The sequence below is a fragment of the Hypanus sabinus genome, chromosome 15 (genome assembly GCF_030144855.1).
Source record: "Hypanus sabinus isolate sHypSab1 chromosome 15, sHypSab1.hap1, whole genome shotgun sequence".
In the NCBI taxonomy this organism is placed as follows: domain Eukaryota; kingdom Metazoa; phylum Chordata; class Chondrichthyes; order Myliobatiformes; family Dasyatidae; genus Hypanus; species Hypanus sabinus.
Genome location: NC_082720.1, coordinates 37,022,818 through 37,049,867, shown reverse-complemented (window position 1 = coordinate 37,049,867; position 27,050 = coordinate 37,022,818). Strand labels below are relative to the sequence as shown.

General features: G+C 37.4%; 1 protein-coding gene across 4 annotated transcripts in view; it reads left to right on the top strand.

The window, feature by feature from the left end:
• The window catches only part of fbxo38 (F-box protein 38), a 90,592-nt gene that overhangs the window by 24,394 nt on the left and 39,148 nt on the right, over nt 1-27,050 (top strand). For all 4 annotated transcript variants that reach the window (XM_059990223.1, XM_059990225.1, XM_059990224.1 and 1 more), the window contains exons 9-15: nt 5,795-5,925; nt 6,098-6,268; nt 7,246-7,388; nt 13,305-13,494; nt 15,466-15,579; nt 19,220-19,393; nt 20,096-20,872. In XM_059990223.1, coding sequence (XP_059846206.1) covers nt 5,795-5,925; nt 6,098-6,268; nt 7,246-7,388; nt 13,305-13,494; nt 15,466-15,579; nt 19,220-19,393; nt 20,096-20,872 — 1,700 coding nt within the window. The remainder of the gene's footprint in view (nt 1-5,794; nt 5,926-6,097; nt 6,269-7,245; nt 7,389-13,304; nt 13,495-15,465; nt 15,580-19,219; nt 19,394-20,095; nt 20,873-27,050) is intronic.

Genomic DNA, 27,050 nt, shown 5'->3' with positions numbered 1-27,050 from the left:
AATTCAATAAAATAGATCTTCTAGCCATTAATGTAACAAATGCAATCATTCGTTGAGATGAAGCGGATAAACGGTTATTATCCATCATTGGTAAACCGAAAATTGCAGTAAAAGGATGCGGTTGAAAATTGATATTTAAAACTCTTGAAATAATACTGAAAATATCTTTCCAATAATTTTGTACAAGACAAGACCAGAACATATGAGTCAATGAGGCAACAATAGAATGACATCTGTCACAGGTTGAATTAACATGAGAATAAAATCAAGCCAGTTTGTCCTTAGACATATGAGCTCTATGTACAACCTTAAATTGTATTAGGGCATGTTTAGCACAAATAGAGTACGAATTTACCAATAATAAAAAATTTTCCCATTGCTCAGTGGATATAGGACAATGCAACTCTTCCTGCCATTCCTTTTTAATTTTTTTCTGATACATCTGGCTGTAAACTCATGATCATCTTATAAATGATGGCTACTAAACCCTTTTGATAAGGATTAAGGGCTAAAATTCTTTCTGTAATGTCCAATGGACATTCTTTCGAAAAAGACTGTAACTCATTATACAAAAAATTTCTAACTTGCAAATATCAAAAAAAATGGGTTTTAGGTAAATTATATTTATTAGATAGCTGCTCAAAGGACATAATGTTATCATCCAGAAACAGATCACGAAAACATGTTATACCTTTTGTTTTCCATAAAAGAAAAGCTTGATCCATACATAGATGAAGGCCGAAAAAAAATAGTTAGATATTATAGGACATGATAAAATAAATTAATTCAAACCAAAAAATTTACGAAATTGAAACCAAATTCGTAATGTATATCTGACTATAGGATTAGTTATCTATTTATTCAATTTGAATAAAGAAAAAGGAAGTGAAGATCCTAAGATTGAAATCAGTGAAAAATCTTGCACAGATTTACATTCCAAATTTATCCATTGTGGGCAAGCAGCTATAGTCAATTCTTGTGTCCAGAATATTAAATACCGTATGTTAACTGCCCAATAGTAAAATCTTAAGTTTGGTAGAGCCAAGCCACCCTCCTCCTTAGGCTTCTGTAAATATTTTTTACCCAATCTAGGATTTTTGTTCTGTCACAAGTAAGAAGATATTTTGGAGTCAATAGTATCAAAGAAAGATTTAGGAATAAAAGTTGGTAATGCTTGAAATAAATATAAAAATTTAGGTAGTATCATCATCTTAATAGCATTAACTCTGCCAACCAATGACAAAGATAGTGGAGACCACCTAATAGCAAGTTGCTTAATTTGATCAATCAAAGGTAAAAAATTAACCCTAAATAAATCTTTGTTTTTTAGTAATTTTAATACCTAAGTAAATAAAATAATCTGTAACGATTTTATATGGTAAATGTTTATAAATTGGAACTTGCATATTTAATGGAAATAGTTCACTCTTGTTAAAATTCAATTTATAACTAGAAAGTTACTAAATTGAGCAAGCAAAGACGAAATAGCAGGAATAGATCTTTCAGGGTCAAATATATATACTTTATACGTCCTCTCCCCACGGGTAATACCCAGAATATTGGGTGATTCACGAATAGCTATAGCCAAAGGTTCTAAAGCGATGTCAAATAGTAAAGGACTTAAAGGGCAACCTTACCTTGTACCACGAAATAACTGAAAAAAAGGGGATCTTTGATTATTGGTAAAAACTGAAGCTAAGGGTTTATGGTGTATTTAATCCATGATATAAATTTTGAACTAAAATTAAATTGTTGCATTGTATTAAATAAATATGGCCATTCAACTCTATCAAATGCTTTTTCAGCATCTAAAGAAATGACACATTCTGGTATTTTAGATGAAGTATAAATAATATTAATTAATTTTCTAATGTTAAAAGATGAATAGCGATTTTTAGTAAATCCAGTCTGATCTTCAGAAATAATTCGAGGTAATATATTTTCTAATCTAATAGCCAAAATTTTACTAAAAATCTTAAAATCCGTATTCAACAAGGATATAGGCTGATAGGATGCGCATTCAGTAGGATCTTTATTTTTTTTAAGAATTAAAGAAATAGAAGCTTCACAAAAAGATTGTGGTAATTTGCCTATACTTAATGCATCTTTAAAAAATTTACAAAGCCAAGGAGAAAGTATAGAAGAAAAAGGTTTAAAAAATTCTGCGGAAAAACCATCTGGACCAGAAACTTTACCAGAATTCGTTGAAAAATTAGCCTTTTCTATTTCGGACTCCGTAATAGGTGTATCTAAAAATACGTTATCCTCAACAGTTACTTTTGGAATATTCCATTTTCTTAAAAATTCATTTATTATAGAAAAGTCCTTAGTGAATTCTGATTGATATAAGGAATTATAAAAATCTTGAAAGGCTTTATTTATCTCTTTGTGGTTGATCGTCAGAGTACCATCTTGTTTACGAATCCTAGTAATCTTTTGTTTATCCGAAACAATTTTCAATTGGTTAGCCAATAATTTACCAGACTTATCTCCATATATATAGAATTGGGTTTTTGATTTAATTAGCTGACTTTCAATCAAAGAGGATAATAATAAACTATGCTCCATTTGAAGTTCCACTTTTTCTTTATAAAGTTCTTTACTAGGGGTCATTGAATAAATCTTATCAATTGCTTTGATTTTATCAACTAATGTTAATATTTTAGAATTAGTTCGTTTTCTAACTCCAGCAGAGTATGAAATAATCTGTCCACAAATATATGCTTTAAAAGTATCCCATAAAATTCCACTAGAGATCTCTGCTGTAGAATTTGTTGAGAAAAACAACTCAATTTGTTGTTTGATAAAGTTAACAAAATCTAAATCCTGCAATAAAATAGGATTAAACCTCCAAAATTTAACATTGATATATGAATCTGTTATTTTAATAGATAACTTCAGAGGTGCATGATCAGATATGGTAATAGAGTCATATTTACAATCGGTAACATCTGTAAGTAAATGGTGATCAATGAAAAAGTAATCAATTCTTGAGTAATTATGATAAACATGGGAAAAGTATGAGAACTCATACTTTGGTGTAGAAAACGCCAAATTTCACAAATAGCTGAATCAATCATAAAAGAGTTAATAAGAGAAGCCGATTTATTCGGAAGAGTTTGGGTGGGCTTGGATCTATCCATCAAAGGGTTTAAACAACAGTTAAAATCCCCACCCATTATCAATCTATATTGATTCAGATTAGGAAAGGATGTAAATAAGCATTTAAAAAATTCAGAACAATCAGTATTTGGAGCATAAACATTAACTAAAACAACTTTTTGATTAAAAAGTAGACCAGTAATAAGCAAAAATCTACCTTGTGTATCTGAAATTGTTTCATAATGTATAAAAGAAGTTGATGAGTCTATAAAAATGGAAACACCCCTTACTTTAGCTTGCGAATTTGAGTGATATTGTTTGCCCTTCCAAAACCTAAAAAAGCATTGACTATCCACCTTCCTTACATGAGTCTCTTGCACAAAAATAACATTGGCATTCATTCTATGGAATACTTTGAATATTTTTTTCCGTTTGATCGGATGATTTAAACCATTAGTATTCCAAGAAACAAAATTTATAATCCTATCCATATTGACAATATTTATTACAGTTAACACATAAGTTTAAAAAAAGTGAACTCATGAACCCGGAAGAAGGAAGTGAGTTCAAGGAGAAACCGGAAGTCACGGCACTGCAACCATTTTTGTAGTTTCATATAAGCCCATGAAATAAAACTACGCAAAAAGAAAAATCCCCCTCCCTCCACCCTCGAAACCCCAGGAAAAAAGCCAAAAAGAGGCAAGCAGGCAATCTAACACTAAAATTACCCCCGTGTCTCAAGACGGCAACTCAGACAAAAGGAAATTGAAAAAATATAGATATAAAACAAAAGGGTTAAAAAAATTAAATTGATAAAACCCATAAATGAATAATATTAAATTGGTATTTTAAATGAGAGTTTAAAACTTTCAAACACATCAAAGCGGATATGACGTTCCAAGCACTAAAGTCTGTCGGGAAGAAGAAACGCCATTTTATTTTTTTTAAATCTTAATATTTAAATGTTGAAAATATAAAAAAGTGTGTACAAACTTAAAAAAAAGAAACCCTAGTAAGTTATTTTCAAAGGTAATAGATTAATAATATAAAAAAATAAGTCAGAATAAACCAAAAAAAAGAACTTTTACCGTATATAAAAAAAATACATGTAAGCCATACCCAAAAAAAAACATCATTCTGTAAAAGATCCAAATCTATAGACTAATTATTACATTAGTCAACCCGATAGAGTGTCATTGTTCCAAAAAACTTTGAGCATCCGCTGGAGATTTAAACAGCCGAAAAGTTCCGTCTTCAAAAGTAACTCTCAAGTGTGCTGGAAATAACAGCGCTTGCTTGTAGCCTTTCTGGTGAATTTTTGACATAACCGGTCTAAAAGCCATTCTTGCCCTTAAAACTTCAGGGCTATAATCTTCCAAAATACGAAATTTAAATTCTTGAAAGCTAATCATACCCTTTTTCCGGGCCGCCCGAATCAGACGCTCTTTGGTATGAGGGTAAAGGATCTGGAGAATTACATGTCGTGGTTTCAAATTTGAATCAGAACGAAAGCGAGAGACACGGTGTGCACGGTCGATTATTGGAAGAGAGTCCAGTACTTCTGAACCAAAGACATCCATTAGAAATTTAGAAAAGAAAACGGTAAGATTACCGCTCTCAAATTTTTCCGGAATCCCAATTAACCAAAGATTTTGTCTTCGAGAGCGATTTTTCAAGATCAGTAATTTTAGATTTATAACGATCCATCTGATGAGAAGTCGAAGTTTGCTCTTGTTGCAAAGTTTCAATTATACAATCTTTCTTGTGAGCAGCTTCTTCAAGAGCCAAAATACTTGCTTGTTGTTTTTGTAATTCCAGTGTAAGTGTTTGAAATTTTTCTTCGAATGACTTTAAACGCTCATCAAACACAGAGAGCTTTATGGTTATTTTTCTCTCCAGTCCTTCAAATTTATCTTCTATAAGCTTCGCAATTGTTTCTAAAGTTATCGGTTCTTTCATCTGTTTCGATTCTTTTGCTTTAGACATTTCAACGAGTTGAAAATAGTTCAAATAGTTAAAAAGAAAAATTCTGTATGTTTAGACCCCTTTAGAATAAGTATAAAAAGATCATTTAAGGGGTGTTTGTAGGTTAAAAAGATGTAAAAGGTTTGGAGCAAAGCCTAACAGCGGTTTACTCCATAAGCGCCATCTTGAGACCTCCTCAGGAATGGAATTTTTAGCCACTGAAGTCACGCTTGTAATGAATGGTGCAGAGGTGCTCAACGAAGTGGTGTCTCAGTTTACGATGGGTCTCACCAATGTAGAGGAGGTTGCATCGGGAGCATGCACATACACTGCAACCAAGGAAAACTTCAGTTTGTGAAGCTTGTTCATACCATTGGATCCGACCTTCTGAGATCAAGAGAGTTGAACTGCCCCAGTGCAACAGCTTTTCCACAACTGCCACCACCATGGAGAAGGGGAATGCAGGGTTGGTTGATGAGTCCTCAGATATTCATTTTGGATGGGCAATGCACCTATGAGCAAAAACAAATAGAATAGAAGTGAAAGAAATATTTAGATTTACACCCAAAGCAAAAAGTTGAAACTAACAACATTTGTACATTACTGTGCAAACAAGGCAGTACTTACTGTGCTCTGAGCTATTGGTTTAGTGAGTGATAAAATATTTAAGTTTTAACGAACTATTGAATTTACTAATAGAAGAATTGTTCTGTTTGTTTTACTTCAGGTTACACGAAGTTCGTATTCAACCTTCACTAACCAAAGATGGTGTTTTCTCAGCACTAAAAATGGCAGAGCTAGAATTTCCCCAGTTTGAAACTCTACATCTTGGATATGTTGATGAGTTTTTGTTGCAATGTAAGGATCTAACTTTCTTTTCCTTTTTCCTAAGCTGATGCTGATTTGATGATAGTAAATCAGGGTGTTTTTGTAAACAGATACAACAGCTTGTTTGGAAAGAAGATGTTAATTATCTCTATATGCTCAAACTATCAAGTATGGTTTACAAGATATACTTCTATTTTGCCAGGTCAAATGAACAATGCTGAATTAGTGAAACACGGTTTGGCAGATGTGGTGGAAAATCCGGGTATCATTACAGATATTGGGATGAAAGCAGTAAATGAAGTATTTCCTTGCATCAAATATTTACATATTTATAACTGCCCACATCTCCACAATGCACACAACTGGATAACAGGTACATTGAAATTGTATAAGGTCTGCAGTTATATTATTCATATTTTTGTTAATTTTGATTAAGTAACTTAGACTTAAATTATCTGAACATAAATTGACTGAGGATACTCCAGATGCACAAAGTTGAACCAGAATTGGGTTTGTTATCAGTGATATATGTTGTGAAATTTGTTGTTTTGCAGCAGTAGTACTAAAAATTACTGTAAGTTACAAATATTAAATAGGAATTAATATGTAAATTGTTTAAGAAAATCAAAAAAGCTAAAGCTGCCAATTTCAGTGACTAAAGGTAAACGGTCTTTGTAGGTGATATTAAAGTCACTTTGAATCCAGAAAAAATGTCAATTATACCCCTTTTTAGTTCACTAAATTAACTAAGTTAATGGCATTATTTTACATTTGTCAGAAAGTGGTATACAATAGTAGTGATAGCAGTAGGAAGTAATTTTTAAGAGACTACTTACTGCTACATTGCTTACAGTATATAATTTGTATATAAATGCTCCAATATCAGAATCAGACTTTAATCGCCAAGTACCTGTGCACATACAAGGAATTTACTTCCGGCAGATGTTGTCTCTCTGCTCATAACAATAATAATGATAAATATAAATGAATATAAATACATTCTTTCAAACAGTTCATAAATTGAACCAGGCAAAAGAAGGTCTAGGCTTTCAAGTGCCTCAAACGACATATTCAGATTTCACTTGCACTGAATTAGATTAAAGAACTGTGACAGTGATAAATAAATTTGAAGATTTAAGGAAACGGACGTGACTTTCAGCACAATTCTTTAATTTTTTTTTAATTGTGCAGTCTCATGCAAATAGGAATTAAAATTATAGCATTAATGTGCTTTAATATGGAGTAATTACTGAAATTTATAATGCATGAACAATATTACACTCATCATGTTTACTAGTTTAAATGTTAAAGAGAAATTCATTCTACAAGTAATCTTTTGATATTTCATAGACCACTCGAGGTGGAGTCGCCTAGTGGATCTCACACTTGTTCGTTGTCATGCCATTAAATTGGAATCATTTAGTCAATTTGTAGAAATGTTGCCAAGTTTGGAGTTTATTTCATTGGATCAAATGTTCCGGGAGCCTCCAAAGGTATGATATTTGTTGTTGTAAGAACAAACGCATCAATGGTAATTCTTTATAAACTGCTGTTTTGACTGTGTGGTCTCCAACTTTAATAGGCGCTATTTTGTCTGAAGGTTTTTTCAAGTTAAATCAATTCTGAGATTCATGAAACTGTTTTCCAAGCTAGCATATTCCATATTCCCTCGCGAGCAAAAACATTTCAGGAGCTTTCCTTAAATATGTTTCAGTTGGTCACCTTTGCACTTTCAAGGTTCAAGCTGTTTAACCCAGTCATCCTTTGTCTCACTGTCTCATGGTACATATAACCTTACTAAGCAATGAGACCACAATTGTATTCAATCACTTAAGTCTAGAAGCAGAACTTCCTTACTATTGTGCTCCATTTCCTCTTAATTGAAGCCAGTATTTCATACGTGTGTTTGTTTAATTGCCTGCTGCACCTACTTGTTGAATTAGTGTTTCTTGTATATGGACTCTCAAGACCTGAGTGCATTCATTCAATAGTGTCTCTCTTTACATATAATGAATAATATCATGTTTCTCCACACTCTGTTCCACATACATTAGTTTTATAAACCCCGTCCTTCTCACAGTCTCGCATTCACCTTTGTATTATCAGCAAACTTCAATCTAGTACACCCAGCCTCCTAGTCTAGATACAGTGGATTCCGCTTAATTGGGATAGATTGGAACCGGTACATTTTGGCAAAATTAAGCAGCTACCCCAATTAGTTAAAGCTTCATGGAAATAGTTAAAAAGTCTAATGTTTAACTGAGTAACAAATTATGTATTTAAATTAAATACAAAAAAATTAGAACACTATCGATACTACTACAGTATTATAAAACTGTGTTCTTAATAGTTATCAACTGAAGAGTTCATCCAATGTACTCTTTTGATTGAGAGTAAATGAACAAAATCAGCGCAGACCCCTAGTGTAGATCACATCTTCCAAATCCTCATTTTCATTTGAAATGATTGTCAATAACCGTCAAATTTTTCAGCGATTTGAAGGGTTATTTCTTCAGCAGTTTGAAGGGTTATTCTTCAACGGTTTGAACGGGGCATGACTGCGCAAGCATGTGGATGTCAGCCAGTGAGAAGAGTTCAAAAGGTGATAGTTATTTCTGCAGCGATTTGAACGTGACACGACTGCACAAGCACGTGGACGTCAACCAGTGAGAACAGCAAGAAGAGTTTAAAAAGAAGACAAGTTTATATAGCGGGCGTCGGAGTAGAGGGATACAGAGTAGGAAGGCTTTGGCTCAACGGGACTACGACAATAATGGGTTGAGGCAAGGTAGGTTATCAGTGTAGAATACAGATTGAAAGTATGTGTGTAAGGCCGGTTTTCTGTGCTTGCTGTCAGATGTGGGAGGTCTGGGAGAATCCCAGCCTCCCGGATGACAACATCTATATCAGGTGCGTTGAACTGCAGCTCCTTAGGGACCGCGTTAGGGAACTGGAGATGCAGCTTGATGACCTTCGTTTGGTCAGGGAGGGCAAGGTGGTGATAGAGAGGAACTATAGGCAGGTAGTCACCGGGGCCTGGGGAGACAGATAAGTGGGTAACTGTCAGGAGAGGGAGGGGCAAGAGGCAAATGTTAGAGAGCCCCCCTGTGGCTGTGCCCCTAAACAATAAGTACACCCGTTTGAATACTGTTGGGGGAGACGGCCTACCTGGGAGCAGCAACAGTGGCCATGCCTCTGGCACAGCATCTGGACCTGTGGCTCAGAAGGGTAGGGAAAGGAGGAAGATGGCAGTAGTGATAGGGGACTCTATAGTTAGGGGGTCAGACAGGTGATTCTGTGGACACAGGAAAGAAATGCGGATCATAGTTTGTCTCCCAGGTGCCAGGGTCCAGGATGTTTCTGATCGCGTCCATCATATCTTGAAGTGGGAAGGAGAACAGACAGAAGTCGTGGTACATATTGGTACCAACAACTTAGGTAGGAAAAGGGAGGAGGTCCTGAAAACAGACTACAGGGAGTTAGGAAGGAAGTTGAGAAGCAGGACCTCAAAGGTAATAATCTTGGGATTACTACTTATGCCACGTGACAGTGAGTATAGGAATAGAATGAGGTGCAGGATAACTGCTTGCCTGAGAGATTGGAGCAGGGAGCAGGGATTCAGATTTCTGGATCATTGGGACCTCTTTTGGGGCAGGTGTAACCTGTACAAAAAGGACAGGTTGCACTTGAATCCGAGGGGGATCAATATCCTGGCAGGAGGGTTGCAACGCCTATTGGGGAGAGCTTAAACTAGAATTGCTGTGGGATGGGAACCGAGCTGATATGATGGAGGAATGGAAAGTTGTCTAACAAATAGAAAAAGCATGGAGATAGTTGGAAAGGCAGGATAGGCAGATGATAGAGAACGTACGCACTCAGACCGATAGTTTGAGATGTGTCTGTTTTAATGCGATGAGTGTTGTGAACAAAGTGAATGAGCTTAGAGCGTGGATCAGCACTTGGAGCTATGATGTCGTGGCCATTACAGAGACTTGGATGGTACAGGAGTAGGAATGGCTACTTCAAGTGCCAGGCTTTAGATGTTTCAGAAAGGACAGGGAGGGAGACTAAAGAGGTGGGGGGGGGGGTGTCACTGTTGATCAGGGATAGTGTTACGGCTGCAGAAAAGGAGGAAGTTGTGGAAGGATTTTCTACAGAGGCTCTGTGGGTGGAAGTTAGGAGTAGGAAGGGGTCAATAACTCTACTGGGTGTTTTTTATAGGTCACCCAATAGTAACAGGGAAATTGAAGAGCAGATAGGGAGACAGATTCTGGAAAGGTGTAATAGTAACATGATGGGAGATATTAATTTCCCAAATATTGATTGGCATCTCCCTAGATCAAGGGGTTTAGGTGGGTTGGAGTTCATTAGGTGTGTTCAGAAAGGTTTCTTGACACAATATGTAGATAAGCTTATAAGAGGAGAAGCTGTATTTGATCTGGTATTGGGAAATGAATCTTGTCAGGTGTCGGGTCTCTCAGTGGGCGAGCATTTTGGAGATAGTGATCACAATTCTATCTCCTTTACCATAGCATTGAAAAGCGATAGGAACAGACAAGTTAGGGAAACGTTTAACTGGAGTAAGGGGAAATATGAGGCTTTCAGGCAGGAACTTGGAAGCGTAAATTAGAAACAGATTTTCTCAGGGAAACGTACGGAAGAAATGTGGCAAATGTTCAAGGGATATTTGCGTGGGATTCTGCGTAGGAGAAGGAAAGGATTGCAGGGTAGAGGAACCATGGTGTACAAAGGCTGTTGAAAATCTAGTCAAGAGGAAAAGAAGAGCTTACGAAAGATTCAAAAACTAGGTAATAATAGAGATCTAGATTATAAAGCTAGCAGGAAAGAGCTTAAGAATGATATAAGGAGAGCCAGAAGGGGCCATGGCGGATAGGATTAAGGAAAACCCCATGGCATTCTACAGGTATGTGAAGAGCAAGAGGATAAGACTAAGAGAATAGGACCAGTCGTGTGACAGTGGAAAAGTGTGTATGGAACCAGAGGAGATAGCAGAGGTACTTAATGAATACTTAAGTATTCGCTACGGAAAAGGATCTTGGTGATTGTACGGATGACTTGCAGCGGACTGAAATTCATGAGCATGTAGATATGAAGGAAGATGATGTTTTGGAGCTTTGGGAAAGCATCAAGTTGGACGAGTCACCGGCACCGGGTGGGACATACCCCAGGCTGCTGTGGGAAGCGAGGGAGGAGATTGCCGAGTCCCAGGCAGTGATCTTTGCATCATTAATGAGAATAGGAGAGGTTCCAGAGGATTGGAGGGTTGCGGATGTTTGTCCCTTATTCAAGAAAGGGAGTAGAGATAGCCCAGGAAATTATAGACCAGTGAGTCTTACTTCAGTGGTTGGTAAGTTGATGGAGAAGATCCTGAGAGGCAGGATTAATAAACACTTGGAGAGGCATAATATGATTGGGAATAGTCAACTTGGCTTTGTCAAAGGCAGGTCATGCCTTATGAGCCTGATTGAATTTTTTGAGAATGTGATTAAACACATTGATGAAGGTAGAACCATAGATGTATTGAATAAGGATTTCAGCAAGGCATTTGATAAAGGTACCCCATGCAAAGCTTATTGAAAAAGTAAGGAGGCATGGGATGCAAGGGGACATTGCTTTCTGGATCCAGAATTGGCTTGCCCACAGCAGGCAAAGAATGGTTGTAGATGGGTCATATTCTGCATGGAGGTCGGTGACCAGTAGTGTGCCTCAGGGATCTGTTCTGGGACCCCTACTCTTTGTGATTTTTATAAATGACCTGGATGAGGAAGTGGAGAGATGGGTTAGTAAATTTGCTGCTGACACAAAGGTTGGGGGTGTTGTGGATAGTGTGGAGGGGTGTCAGAGGTTACAGCTGGACATTGATAGGATGCAAAACTGGGCTGAGAAGTGGCATATGGCGTTCAACCCAGGTAAGTGTGAAGTAGTTCATTTTGGTAGGTAAAAATATGATGGCAGAATTTAACATTAATGGTAAGATTCTCAGCAGTGTGGAGGATCAGAGGGATCTTGGGGTCCGAGTCCATAGGGCACTCCAAGCTGCTCTGCTTGACTGTGTAGTTAAGAAGGCATACGGTGCATTGGCGTTCATCAACCGTGGATTGAGTTTAAGAGATGAAATGTAATTTTGCAGCGATATAGGACCCTGGTCAGACCCCACATGGAGTAATACACTCAATTCTGGTCCCCTCACTACAAGAAGGACGTGGAAACCATAGAAAGGGTGCAGAGGCGATTTACAAGGATGTTGCTTGGGTTGGGGAGCGTGTCTAATGAGAATAGGTTGAGTAAACTTGACCTTTTCTCCTTGGAGCGACAGAGGATGAGAGGTGACCTGATAGAAGTGTATAAGATGATGAGAGGCATTGATCGTGTGGATAGTCAGAGGTTTTTCCCAGGGCTGAAATGGTTGCCACAAGAGGACAAGTTTAAAGGGCTGGGTGTAGGTACAGAGGAATTGTTGGATAAGTTTTTTACGCAGCGAGTGGTGAGTGCGTGGAATGGTCTGCCCACGACAGTGGTGGAGGCCGAAACAGTAGGGTCTTTTAAGAGACTCGTGGATAGGTATGTGGAGCTTGGAAAAATAGAGGGGTATGGATTAGCCTTTGTAGTTCTCGGGTAAGGACATGTTCGGCACAGGTTTGTGGGCCGAAAGGCTTGTATTGTGCTGTAGGTTTTCTATGTTTCTAAATTACTAACATGTTGAAATAGCGAAATCATTTTATTTTCATTTCCAGCTGTTTCTGGCATCTCCAAGCCTCAAGGTTTGAAATCGCAGTGAGCAAACCAGTTCTGAATTTTCTTGCTGCTTATTTCTCACGAGCTATCAGTGACAAAGATCACTGTTTTTTGAACGCAAGCACACACAATTGACGCTATTTTAAAACTAAGCATGGTGTAATATCTAAATGGTGTCTGATACTAGTTAGAAGCTATTTGGCCACAGTCTCCTGCCCCAATTCAGCTGCATAGTGTCCCAAATAAATGAAGGGAATCCTAGCCTTTTTCTCGATTAGATTTTACTCTGTAAGAGTTCTCCCAAATAAGCAAATGCCCCGACTAACCAGTGGCCCAGTTAACCAGAATCCACTGTAACTGGTAAGGATTTGTAAATACATGAAATTTCTATACTGATCCCTGTAACATCTATTAGTTTGCTTGCTGTTTCTGAAAATGAGCTTGAAGCATCAGCATTGAATTTTTTGTTGTATTTTATGTAATGTGGATGTCATTGGAAGAAGAATATTTGCTTTAACTGACTGCAGTCACTCGAGTTTATCAATTCCAGCCACACATAGATTTTGCTGATAATTCTGCAAATCATTTAATGCAAGGAAGAAAGCTTAGAATAAAATTGTAATAGTTGCTTTTTTTCTTATCTGTTACTTCAGGGCTGTGCTCGTGTAGGGTTGAGTGCCGGCACAGGAATTGGTGTTTCTTCTGCTCTTGTTAGTAATCAGAACTCCAACAATGATAATGATAACCACCAAAATAATCACGCTAACATCAATAACAACAATAATGAGGAAAATGATGTCCAACAAGAGAGAGCAGCAGCTGATCTCCCGAACCCAGTGAATGGTAATTTTTTTTTCAGCAGTTTTATAGTTTACTCAACTTTATGTTGCAAGATCCACATTATCAGATATATGAAGGAAACTCACATAGTCATGAGAATGTGCAAACTCGTCACAGCATCAGAGGCCATTTCTTCAATTGTCTCAGTGGACCTGTTAGCCAAGCATCTCTACCAGCTAGGTCTCTGAGTGTGGCTAAATCAGAGTGCATGCTTTGAGAGTTGGCAGTTTTTCAGCAGTATCTTTAGCTTATTCTGGCCAACATCATTCTTCCCTGTGATGGGATTTACACTATGCTAGTGCATCAGATAAGACTGTTGGAAATTTGTGGTTGCCTTCCCCATGTTCTCTCAGTTGTATGCAAATAAAGTAATTTTCAAGTTTGTTGTCTGACGCTGTACATAGATATATACAGCCAAAAAAAACACAGTTCTTCTGGACCATGATGCACCTACGAAACATGCATATACACAACTTGTAAAACAAAATATTACCACAAGTAAATTATCAAGTATAATTCAAAGTGCACATAGCGTGTAGAACAGGGGGACAGTAAGTAAACTATTTGTTGTCCTAGTGATAAGAACTTGTTGACAGGGTATTCATTAGTCTCACAACCCGAGGGAAGAAGCTGTTACCCAGTCTGGCAGTCCTAGTCCTGACGGTAGTGGGTCAAAGAAATTGTGGGGTGGGTGGTAGTGATCCTCAACAACGCTTCAACCCCTTTCTATACAACACTCCCAGTAAATGCCACAAATGGGGGGGGGGGGGGGGGAGGAGGTGGATTCCTGGTAATACTCTCAGAAGTTCTTACTATCTTAGAAAGGATCTCGCAATCTGAAGTCTTGCAGCTTCTGTACCACGCAATGATGCAGCCTGACAGGAAACTCTCGACGGTGCTCCTGGAGAAAATTGTTAAAATGGGGTCAGGGAACCTTGCACACTTTAGTCTCCTCAGAGAAAGTCTGGACACAGCTGTACCTTCTTGACTAATATGAAAGTGTTGTGGGTCCTATTTGATTGTCTTTTCTTTTAAGTGCACACCAAAGAAGTTTGTGTTCGTCACTCTGTGCAGCAGAGCCATTAATGTGCAGTGGAGAATGGTTGCCCTGCACCTTCCTGAAATCCAGAAGCATCTCTTTTGTCCATGTTGGGTCAGCAGCACACTGAGCATGCAGTCCTGGGAGGTACCAGAACTCAGAGCGATGGAGCTTGAGATGTTGCTGTTCTCACACCATTTTACAAGCCTCTTTACCTCTCTCTGTATGTCGACTTATCATTGTTGATGAGGCCAACCACTGTTGTATCATCAATGAACTTGATGCATTTTGAGCTAAATCTAGCAGTACAGTCATGAGTCAGCAATGTACTGAGCACACAGTCCTGGGAGGCACCAGTACTCAATGTGTAGAACTTGCGATGTTGCTGCCAACTCAGACTGGGGTCTTTCCATCAAGAAATCCAAGGTTCAGTTACAGAGAGAGATGTTGAGTCCTAATGAGGACAGCTTACCGGCCAATCTCTGAGGGATGATCTTGTTAAGCACTGAGCTGCTGAAGTCCGTGAACAATAACATGGTGTATGAGAAATAATATTTTACTTCGCACAGAACAGAATGGAGGGCTGAGGCTATGGCATCATCAGTGCACTGGTTTGAACAGTAGGCAAACTGGAAAGTGTCCAGTATAGCTAGAATGTGGGATTTTATAGTCCAGAGATCAACAGAAAACATGAGCAGCTCTTCCCAAAATCTGGATCATTGTTACATGGCGTTTGCTTGAGGCTGTGCTGCTGCAGTTAGCATAAGGGTTGCTCCTTAAGCTCACTTAAATAAGTAACACATGTTTACTTTATTGGCATTTTCAGATGTTATAGTGACATTTTCTTTGTATTGGTTATCAGTTAATAATACACAATGCTGCCTATTATTTTACTTTCTATATGTTAGGTCATTGAGGTCTTTTTGCTATTTCAGAACAAGGACTTCAGGAAGCAGTCGAGGAAAGCAGGCCAGGTGGTGCTGACTGTAATTATCACCAAAATAGTGAACAATCTGTGACTTCCATGGATGTTGATGAAGAGCAAGCAGGTAAATTATTATGAGCATATAATGTTTGGATTTTTGGGCAGAAATCATCCCTGTCACTTCTGTGCTTTGTTTATGCTTGTCACACTTGCCACCTTAGTTCCTCATGATGCTAAATAATAAATTATTTCACCTTAACCAATACACTTTGTCATAAAATATCTGCCAACATGTTCAGCGATAAACATCATTTGTGGTGTTTCATGTCCTTGACCCTAATCATAGAGTTATAAGACAATACAGCATAGATGAAGAATGTCACAGCAGGACCCTGAAAAAAGAATTGTATTCTGTAGATTCAATATGGACTTATGAAGAGGAAATTGTGTTCGATTAAGCTGTTGAATTTCATTATGAAAACTATTAATATAATAGATAAAGGGGAAATGGTGTATGTGGTGGTGCATTTACATAGGATTTGATAAGGTGCCACACAGGGATGATCAACAAGAAAAGAATGTGGAAATAGGAGTTATAAACTAGCATGACATGAGGCTGGTTACCTGGAAGTAAAGAGCATGTGTAAATTAATACTTCTCAGGTTGGTGGGCTGTGATTAGTGTGTTGTCAGAAAGATTGGTACTTGTGCTTCGGACATTCATAATCAATTGCAATAATTGGCTGAGTAACAAAATAGTATATTTTGATTGTGAATTGGAAGTGGGTGGGCAAGATAATAGCAGAATAAATAAAATGTGGGAAAATCTAAAATCATGTACTTAATACAAAGCAAGGAAAACAATATTTGTAAAATGTAGAGAATTTGTTAGTGCTGCTATTTAAAGGAATCTGGGTGCCTTTGTACGTTTGTAGATGCAGCAAGCAATCTAAAGTACAAAAACAAAGTTTATTTTCATATGCACAGGTACAATTGAAAAAAAACATGCAACCACATTACAAGCACTTGGCATCAGATATATAACATTCATAAGAAGTCAAGTTTATGTTCCAAGTTTAATTGTCATTCAAAGTTCAAAGTAAGTTTTATTATCAAAGTCCATACGCTTGCAAGAAAAAGTTTGTGAACCTTTTGCAATTCTCCTCGTTTTCTGCATTAATTGCTTATGATTTGCAAAATATCATTTGAAATGTCTTTTTCTTTTATATTCAGGGGAATGCAGATGGGTAATGTATGCTAGCATTTCCAGCAATTGGCACAGGAGCGGGATAAAGACAATTGTAATAATGCCTTGATTATATAGGACTTTAACAAGACTGCATTTGAATGTAGTTTTGGTCAATTTATTGAAAATTAGATTTACTTGCCATTGTGGGAGTGCAGTGAAAACTCATTTGACTGGTTCCTAAAATTGCATTTGTTGTATTTGTATCCAATTCCATAATTTTCTACTTCTGAAATTTGCATTTGTTCTTCCTCATCTGAATATAGACTTCCAGTCTATATCCTTCTTCCTTACTGTCTATCATGTTGTTTTGTTTTGTATCACAGCTGTGCTTTAGAATCTACTGTAAATCATTGATAGTTTCTATGAAAAACATTTGGCCAAGTACTGATCTTTGTAGAATCTCACAAGAGATTGCCTTCAAGACTAAGATATTGGTTGAGAAATTACTTTGTTTCTGTCACTGAGCCAATTTTTAAGACATTTATCACTTCCTTTGAATTACCTTGGCTCTTATATGTTTCTCACCATTATGATATTGATCCTTGATATAAACCTTGATAAAACTCAAATGTATTGTTTATGATGAGGCAGAGAATAGATTTTTTTGTGTATTCATTTATACCAGGCAACTGTTTTGAAATGCCTACCCCCTGAATTTAAGATTTCCCATTATAACTCCCTTTCAACTGAAAACAAACCTGATCTATCCAGTCTTCCCTCACAGTTAAAACTCTTCATTTTGGTCACTCGCCTCCGTACCCTCTGAGTATATTTCCTGCTAATTAATACATTAAAAACATTATTGTCTAATAACCCCAGTACCAGATATCAACCAATGTACATATTAAAAAACGCATATTCATCAAGTCCCCTTTAAAATTATTACTTCTCTTCGTAAACTTAAGCTTTCTTGTTTCTAACTGTCCAACTACAAGAAGAATGTTTCTGACCATTTACGCCTCTTATTTTATATACCTTCTATGAGAACACCCCTCAGTCTCTTGTGTTCTGGATAAAACAAATACAGCCAATTCAATCTCTTCCCATAATGCATCCCTTTTCCAAGCAACATTGTGGTGAATTTTCTCTAGTGCAACCTCATCTTTCTCATGGTGATCAAAACAGATTATCAAATCCCAACCCAAATCATACCAAATTTATATCACTCGTGCAGCAACAAAATCAACAACCCCCAATCCCCTGCACAAAAAAGCCTTACAGATTGTGCCAAATTTAAATTGTACAGTGGCAACAAGAGCAACAACCTTTCACCCCCCTCCCCAGCGGAAAAGCAAATCAAGCAAACTCAAAGAACGTCAAATCATAGCAAATTTAAATTGGTCAGACAGCAAGAGCAACAACCCTTCCACAACCCCCCGCGCAGAAAGAACTTACAGATCGTGCCAACCTAACACCCCACCCTCCACTCCTGGCAGAAAGACAAATACCCAGTATTGCTAAGTTAACAGTTTGCTGCATTTATTTTGGAACTTCATGAGATGGATAAAGTGAAAGAACTGAATCTGTAAATTTAAACCCATTGAAAATATTAATCTACAACACTTCCAGAGGCTACTACTGCTTGAGTCAGAAAGCCAAATTGTTTCTGTATGTGGATGGACTTGAATATTAATTTTAACTTTGTTGAATATACTAATCTTATAATTTTAGGTTTGTTGGCTCTTTGTCATCCTTCATTTTTGTTGGAAGATCTTAATGCAATGCAATGATTGCACGCAATATTTTGTTGCATAGCTGTTTTACTGCCATGCTATTCTTTAGTTTTCTACCAAACTAAGTCAGTATTAGTAAAGTCAGACATCCAAATTAATACTTAAGAATTCTTACAGCAGTTTTGCAATATAAATGTGACATTTTCATTGTCAGGATACCGGATACTTTCTATATGATTTATCAGTTTGACTTGTGTTCATTCATTATTTGATATAAAGGGAAAGTTTGATTTCCAGTTATTAAATCTTGGTGGAGGATTTTTGAGTTTGAGTGTTTAATTATGGGAGTTGTGCTTGTAATCTAGGTTGGCAATCTACTCTGGTATTGTATAAATGCACCACTGCTCCCAAATTTCTGCATTTCCCCAATTCAGATCCCTTGTACATCTTAATTACTCCATTATTGTCTATTGTGTTCAGCTTCCTGAGCTTTGTCATTCTGAAACTCAACTGAACTTCTATCCCACTACACTTTTCCTTTAACATGCATCAACTATGTTAATAAAGCTTCAGCTGGCCTAGTATTTTGAGTGGCTTGTCACATTTTGTTTAATGTTCTTATGAATTCTCTTCATTAAAAACACTAAATCGTTGCAATTATGTTGTAAATAAATTTCAAATGTGTATGTTGATCATCAAGAGATGATTAATTTTCTTAATAAATGCAAGTCCTTTAGTTTCCAGAACATTTGTGTACTTGCTTTCTTGATTTTAATAAATATATATAGGTGTTTACTTTGAGCAATACATTTACTATAGCTATGTGTAACCTCATTTATTTAGGACCAAGTGGACTGCAGCCAACTGTCAAAGTAAATCCAGTAATTGTACATGATTCAGATAGCGAAGATGATGATGAATATAACATGGATGCTTCTGGGAATTGGAATGGACACAATGGTGATAATTTTTCAGACGAGGGGACAAAAAGTACACATGTACTTTGTGAAGGAACTGGTGAGTGTTGAAGGTGGTGTGCAGAACTGTGCTTGTATTTTTTCCCTGAAGCTTTCATTTGTCTATTATCTGAGCATTTTTTGGATGTTAGTTGTCAGTAAAACATTTTATGTTGAGTGACATGATGTGTTGTACATAATTACATTTAGTATTTAAAAATGAATGCCAGCTTGAAATGAAGAGGTAATTTTCATTATTTGCTATATGGACGTTAGTTCTCAAACTAATTGGCGCTAATGTTCTTGACTGGAGTTTTAATTCAAATTTTCCACCTGAACAATTAAAATTCATTTTTCCCTTCGTCTCAAGTTCTCTTATTATTATTCTTGCTGTCTTTCTGGAAGTAGTCTGTTATTTGCAGCAAAGCGTATTTGAGCACATAAAAAAAACACGTGAATGTGTTTAAGGAATATTAATTTTATTTACCACAGTTTTTCCTAAAGCCTCGTGGCCTATTTTATTCCAGTTTTCTAATCCAAAGCATAGTTGGAGGTATTTGATCCAAGTAAATCCTTTATTATACGTTCATTTGAAGCTGCTTTCATCAAAATAACTTTCATTTTTGGCTGTTCTCCAAGTTGCAAAAAAAACAGCTTATTTAGTTAAATGAGATTTTTGTATAATGTAAGTAATACAGTTTTAAACAATTTGGACATAATGCAAAATACATTTGTTTGATGGTTGATTAATTTTTATTTGCAGGCATTTGTGGTAAAGGCAAGGCCCCATTACGGAAAAAAAGCCCAGTTAATCAGTCCGGTTTGCCAAGACCATCCGTAGTGGATGAAAGCAGTTGTGAGAAAAGCTGTCAAGTGACCAGTGAGCAAATAAAAGCTGATATGAAAGCAGCCAGTGATATCCCAGAGCAGAATAGAGACAAAGATGTTTCTTCTACAACTGGAATTTGTTCAAGTCCATCAGGAGCCGCCAACTCAAACATTGTTGCATCTTCTCAGAGTATGGAATCTAAGGGGACAGACACCATGAATGGAGGCTGTGGACATTATAATGCAACATATTCATCACAGTTTGATAGTGGAATTCATACCCATTCATGTTCAACGCATAGTATTGGGGATTCGGCTAATAGCAAGGAGCAAAACTCAAATAACGGCTCAGTTCCTACTTCCTGCATGTGCAACACAACTCAGGTAAATGAAAGGAGGACGTGTGGATGCTCAGAGCCTGAAGAACCTTCTACAAGCAAGGCTTTTTCTGAGAACTGTGATATAAAAGGACACTGTAAAACAGATTCAATGGTAACAGAACCTTCACAGAGGGAATCTTCCATTTGCACCCAAGAGCAACAGAATGTTGATAATGGGAGGACTAATGGTGAGTGTGGTGTTACCAGAGACACAGAGAATGTGAATCATCATCCTATGTACTCCAAAGGGGGCCAGCATGAAGGCTATCCACGAAGACCTGTTACAAGATCAAGTAGCAAATTTGGCCAGATTCCATTGATCACAGAGCCAGGTAAAGCATATTTAACTGCAAATTTTTTGCAATGCTTTATACTTAATAGTACTAACTGTTGAAATTTTTTGCTGTAATACAAATATGGAATAGGATAGCAATTTAGTTCATCCATGCACATCCCTTCTCTACACCAGAGCTTCCCAACCTTTTTAATGTCATGGACAATACCATTAAACAAGGGGTCAGTGGACCCCAGCTTGCGACCCCTGCCCTACACCAATGCATCTCTGTGTTGCTGTTTGCTATTTTTCTGTATGAAACACTTCACTTTGCTGCTTTGCAAATATTAATCTTGACAAAGGTATCTATTTGAAAAAGGTTTTTTCAGAGGTTCAGATAATCCCAAAGTCCTTCAATTTAAGTGATTAGTTTTGAAGTTGAGCTCAATTTCTTATTTGGACAAACCTGGCAACTAATTTGATAGTGTTCTACAAATAGAATTACTGTTTTACATAGCACTGCAACCAAGCTGATTCTTTGTACATGTATCTTTGCTCTCTGCATATGAAGTTAAATTGCTTTATTATTGTCACGTGTACCTAGGTAGAGTGAAAATCTTATTTGGCAAACCATCCATCTGGGTCTTTTCATCACATCTTTACATTGAGGTTCACTCCACTGAACTAAAGGAAAATCGGCCTCTTTCTCAACCATTCTTAGCAGTTAAACATTTGTTTTAATTTTTTTTCGTGGCAGCCACACATATGACAAGACTTGGGGATACAATAGGCTGACATGCTGGATCTGGCCTGCTTCTTAATTTCAGTGGTCCTTCATGGTTGCAGATACTTGAGCTGGATGCAGTGGGCTAATCTCTTTGACCATCTGTATTTAACGTTCCTAGGTCTTAGCTGTAACTGGGCCTCAAGTGACAAAATGATGCACACCCAACCCTTGTGAGGTTCCTGACAGATTCTGACAGAAGGCGAAGCTGGCTGAGGACCTTTGCCTTCTGTCATAACTGTTTCAGGTTTCAATATTTTTTAATGCCTGTGACTTTAGCCATTTAAAACTATTAAAATGGATGTAAATTATTTTAAAACATACATTTTAAACAGATCTAAGGATAGATTACTAACTTATTAAGTAACTTTCTCTTTTGCCTACTAATCAATAAGATTTAGATATTTGACTTGGTCTCATGCAGGCTTTGCACTGTTATTTCCTATATTTAAGCCTGCTGGGGTACACAAAATTAAGTGAGAGCTTAGATGTTATCTATAACTTGGGAATTGATAGATAACATACTCAGAAACACCTGCATGAAAATCACAGACCTAGTTTTAATAGCTAAAGTTTGGTTTTGAACAAATTTAATGTACGGGGGAGGAAAAAAACTTCAATGACTCTTAAGTAAAGCATTTTGATGTTGATTGCCAGGAATTTGTTCAAGTTTATTGTTGATGCTTTTCATGGTCTCCTGATCCAAAGTACCATTAGCCCTAAGCATCATTGACTGTAGTTAAAGTCAGAGAGCTATACAGCACAGATATAGGCCTTTTGATTCAATGAGTCCATGTTGACCACGATGCCCACCCAGCCAATCCCAATTTCCCATGTTCACTCTATATCCTTTGGAGCCCCATCGTTCTGTGTACCTATCCAATTGTTACTTAAATTATACTATTGTACCTCCCTTAACCACTTCTTGTTTCATATACTTACCACCCTCTGCATGAAAAAAATGGCCCTCAGGTCCCTTTTAAATCTTTCATGTTGCACCCCAAACCTATGTTCACTAATTTTGGTCTTGCATACCTTGGCACAACACTATTACCATCTACCTTATTTATGCCCCTCATAATTTCAAACATTTCTATAAGGTCGACCATTAACAACTTACATAAGTGCCACATAATGTCCCAACTCCTATTCTCAGTGCCTGGCTGAAAAAAGCCAGCATGATGAATGGATTTTTCACCACCCTGTCACTTCTGATATTGCTTTCAGTGAACTCTGCAGTTATGCTCCCAAGCCTCTCTGTTCTATTGTACACCCAAGTGCCCACTAATCATTGTATAAAACCCATATTGGTTTTACTTCACAAAATATATTACCTCACACTTATGAACAGTATATAAAAATCCAATTGCCACTCCTCAGTCACTTCCCAAACTGACCAAGGTCCCCTTGTAATCTGTAACAACCGTCTTCATTACCAGCCACGACACCTAGTCAGCTGCAAACTTACTGATCAAGCCTTGCGTATTCACAAACTAATTTATTTTTATAAATAAGGAATAACATAGATACCAACACTAACCCCTGCAGCACTCCAGTAGTCACCAACTTATATTTTAAGAAACAACCTTTAGCTTCCTACCTCAGCCAATTTATGAACCAACTGAACAGGCTTTTCAGGGATTCTATGGGATTTTACCTTTCAGAGCAGTCTACCATACAGGATCTTTTTGAAGGCCTTTTTAAAGTCCAAATAGACAACATTCACTGCCCTCCTCTCATCTACCTTCAGAAAATCTAAAAGGTTCATCAAACATGACTTTCTACATACAAAGCCACACTGACTCCTCTATCTATCCAAATTATAATAGATTCTGTCCTTCAGAATTCCTTCAATTACTTATCCACTACTGATGTCGTTTTGACTGGCATGTAGTTCTATGACGTATTCTTGCTCTCCTTTATAAACAACAGAATACATTAGCCATCCTCCAGTTAGAAGCAAATAACAGTTGCAAGGAAAAGTTTGTGAACCCCTTTCAATTACCTGGTTTTCTGCATTAATTTCTCATAAAATGTGGTCTGCTCTTCATGTAAGTCACAATAATTGATAAACACAACATGCCTAAACCAATATCACACAAACATTTGTACTTCTTCTCATCAATGGTGAGTACACCATTTGAGCAATCACAATCTTAAGTTCAAAAATGTATGTGAGCCTCTGGAATAATGCCTTCTACAAAAACTATTTCAAAGGTTCATTTAGTATCAATGCATGTTTCCAAATACAGCTGTGTAATTTCCCTCCATATAGTCATGGAACAAAGAAAAGACATGAGAGTCATCCAGAGAGAAACATCAAACCCACCTCCCCCAGCCCCCTCCACTCAAAAAAGAACAGCATCCCAATCATCAACCCTCCTAAAACATCCCTTCCCCGCACAAAACAGAACAGGAAAATCAACCCCCAGACACCCACCCCTCACACAAGAAAATGGAAAAGGAATGGGTGATTTAAAAAAAACAATATAAAAACCATAAGTCTGAAAAAGTCCACAGTCTATAGATGCAGTAATCCAGATTCACGATACCATCTGACAACGCAGATTCACGATACCATCTGACAATACCAGCAGTAGTCATCAAAAGAGAGGGATACTACATGAGGCAGAGAGGGAGGACTACCCGCCTGCCACAGCGAACCACAAGGTGATCGGTCGCTCACAGACTCCTTCTCTGGCAGCGATCGAAAGGCAAGCAGTTGGCACTGAAACTCTCGCTCACCTTCCAGATGTGACTCGATATCTCAATCTTCCTTGACACTTTAACGACAATTAATGGACACTTCCGCCAGTGAAATGTCTTCACATCGGGGAAGTCCAAGTACCCGCTTGCTTCAGAGAATCTTCTCGGAGACAGCAAAGCGCTGAATCGCTCAAACTATCTCTAAACTGTAAATCACAGGCTGTAGCAGTTCCAGGAACACATACAAGGTGAAAAACAGACTTAAAAGAAGTTAAAAAGATAATTTATGTAAGCTATCTGGAAGATGTCCATTGAGGGAGTGCCATCTTGACTGGATGTTCCAATCAATGTGATGTAATTGGTGGTGTGGGTTGTAGAGGTGCCCTGCCCTATAAAAAAGACACACAGTTAGATTACTGACAGAGCCTGCTCTTCTCCAGTAAGATCTATTTATGTGCACCATGCCTTGATCAAAAGAACTTTCTTAGGACCTTAGAAGAATTGTAGAGATCCATGAAGCTGGAAAAGGCTACATAATCATTTCTAAAGATATGAGTGTTCATCAGTCCACAGTAAGAGAAATTGTCTATAAATGGAGGAAATTCAGTACTGTAGCTACTCTCCCTAGAAGTGGGTATACTGTAAAGATCACACCAAGAGTACAATGTACAATGCTGAAGGAGGTGAAAAAGAACCGAAGGATAATAGGAAAAGATCTGCAGAAATCTCTAGAACTTGCTGAAGTCTCTGTTCACGCGTCCACTATAAGAAAAACACTGAACAAGAATGCTGTTCATGATAGGACACCATGGAGGAAACCACTACTCTCAAAAAAATAATTGTTGCATGTCACAAGTTTGCAAAAGATCACATGGATGTTCCAGAATGTTTCTGGGACAATGTTCTGCGGACAAATGAGACAGAAGTTGAACTTTTTGATAGATAGAAATGCAATCCACTATGTTTGGAGGAAAAAGGGCACTACACATCAACACCAAAACCTCATCCTAACTGTGAAGCATGGTGGAAGGAGCATCATGGTTTGGGGCTGCTTTGCTGCCTCTGGGGCCTGCAAGTTATTGTTGCTAAAGGAGGTTCTACGAGTTACTAAATCCAAAGGTTCACATACTTTTTCCAGCCTGGACTCTGAATAATTAAACAATGTTTTCAATGAAGACGTAAGAAGTACAACTATTTGTGTACTATTAGTTTAGGCAGATTGTGCTTGTCTTTTATTGTGATTTAGATGATCATGCCATGTTTTATGGGTAATTAATGCAGAAAACCAGGTAATTGCAAAGGGTTCACAAACTTTTTCTTCCAACTGTACTTCTGCAAGGGACTTTGCAATTTCTCCTCTCACCTTCCACAAAGGGCCAGGATGTACTTGGTTAGGCCATGGAGATTTATCCACCTTAAAATGCTGTAGGCTGCAAATACTTCCTCTCTAGTAATATGAAAGCATCTTCATTTGTTTTACTCATCTCTTGAGCAACTATGATTTTTTTCAGTAAACACCAAGGAGAAATATTCAGTTAAAAAAAAACCTATCGATCTCCTGCTGCTAGAGACATAGGCAGCCCTGCTGATCACTAATAGGACCTACTCTCTCCCTAGCCACCCCTTTACTCTTAATGTAGCTATAGAACTTATAGAGATTTTTCTTAGCCTTCCCTGCCAGATCCATCTCCTACCTATTCTCTGCCCTCTTGATTTTCTTTTTAAGAGTATTCCTAATCTCTTTATAGCCATCAAGGTATTTACTTAGTCCTGTCCTTCTAAACTCAGTGTATTCTTCCTTTTTCTTGACTCATTATCTCTTGGCAGCCAAGGATCCCTAAACTTGCCAGATTTACCCTTCACTGTAACAGGAACATTCTGTTCCTGGACACTTGCTTCACACTTAAAAGTTTTCCGCTTCTCAATCCTTTCAAATTTCCCTCAAAATCATCTTTGCTGCAGTTTTAGTACCTTAACCTGTGGACTAGTTCTATCTTTTATGATCACTATCTTAAAGCGAATAGAATTATGTTCTCTAGCCAAAGTGCTCCCTTCTTTTCAGAATCAGGTTTATTATCATCGGCATATGACGTGAGATTTGTTAACTTAGCAGCAGCAGTTCAATGCAATACATAATCTAGCAGAGAGAGAAAAAAATAATAAATAAAACAAAACATAATAAATGGACAAGTAAATCAATTATGTATATTGAATAGATCTTTTAAAAGTGTGCAAAAACAGGAATACTGTACAGTCGGCCTTCCTTATCTGCGAGTTCGCATGCACGAATTCAACCAACCACGAATCGAGAAAACCCGGAAGTGCTCTTCCAGCACTTGTTGTGCGAGCAGGTACAGACTTTTTTTTTCTTGTCATTATTCCCTAAACAATGCAGTAAAACAACTACTTTGCATAGAATTTACATTGTATTAGGTATTATAAGTAATCTAGAGATTAATTAAAGTACATGGGAGGATGTGCGTAGGTTATCATGGATCCGGATTGAAAAAAATTGGATGTTCTCTTACTAAGTAAGTCAGAACAGGTACATCCCTTATTATTTAGCATCAGTTAGTCCAAAACATTTGTCTTAGTATATAGTAAATACTTAACCTTTCTATGCATATAAAACGCTTAAGAATGTATGTTTCAGTGCTGGGCATGGGAACGAAAGTTCCCGAGTTCGATCCAGTGACAGTTCACTTCCGAGCGTGCTCTCCATCCGTGCCTGATTGATGTGGAGGAT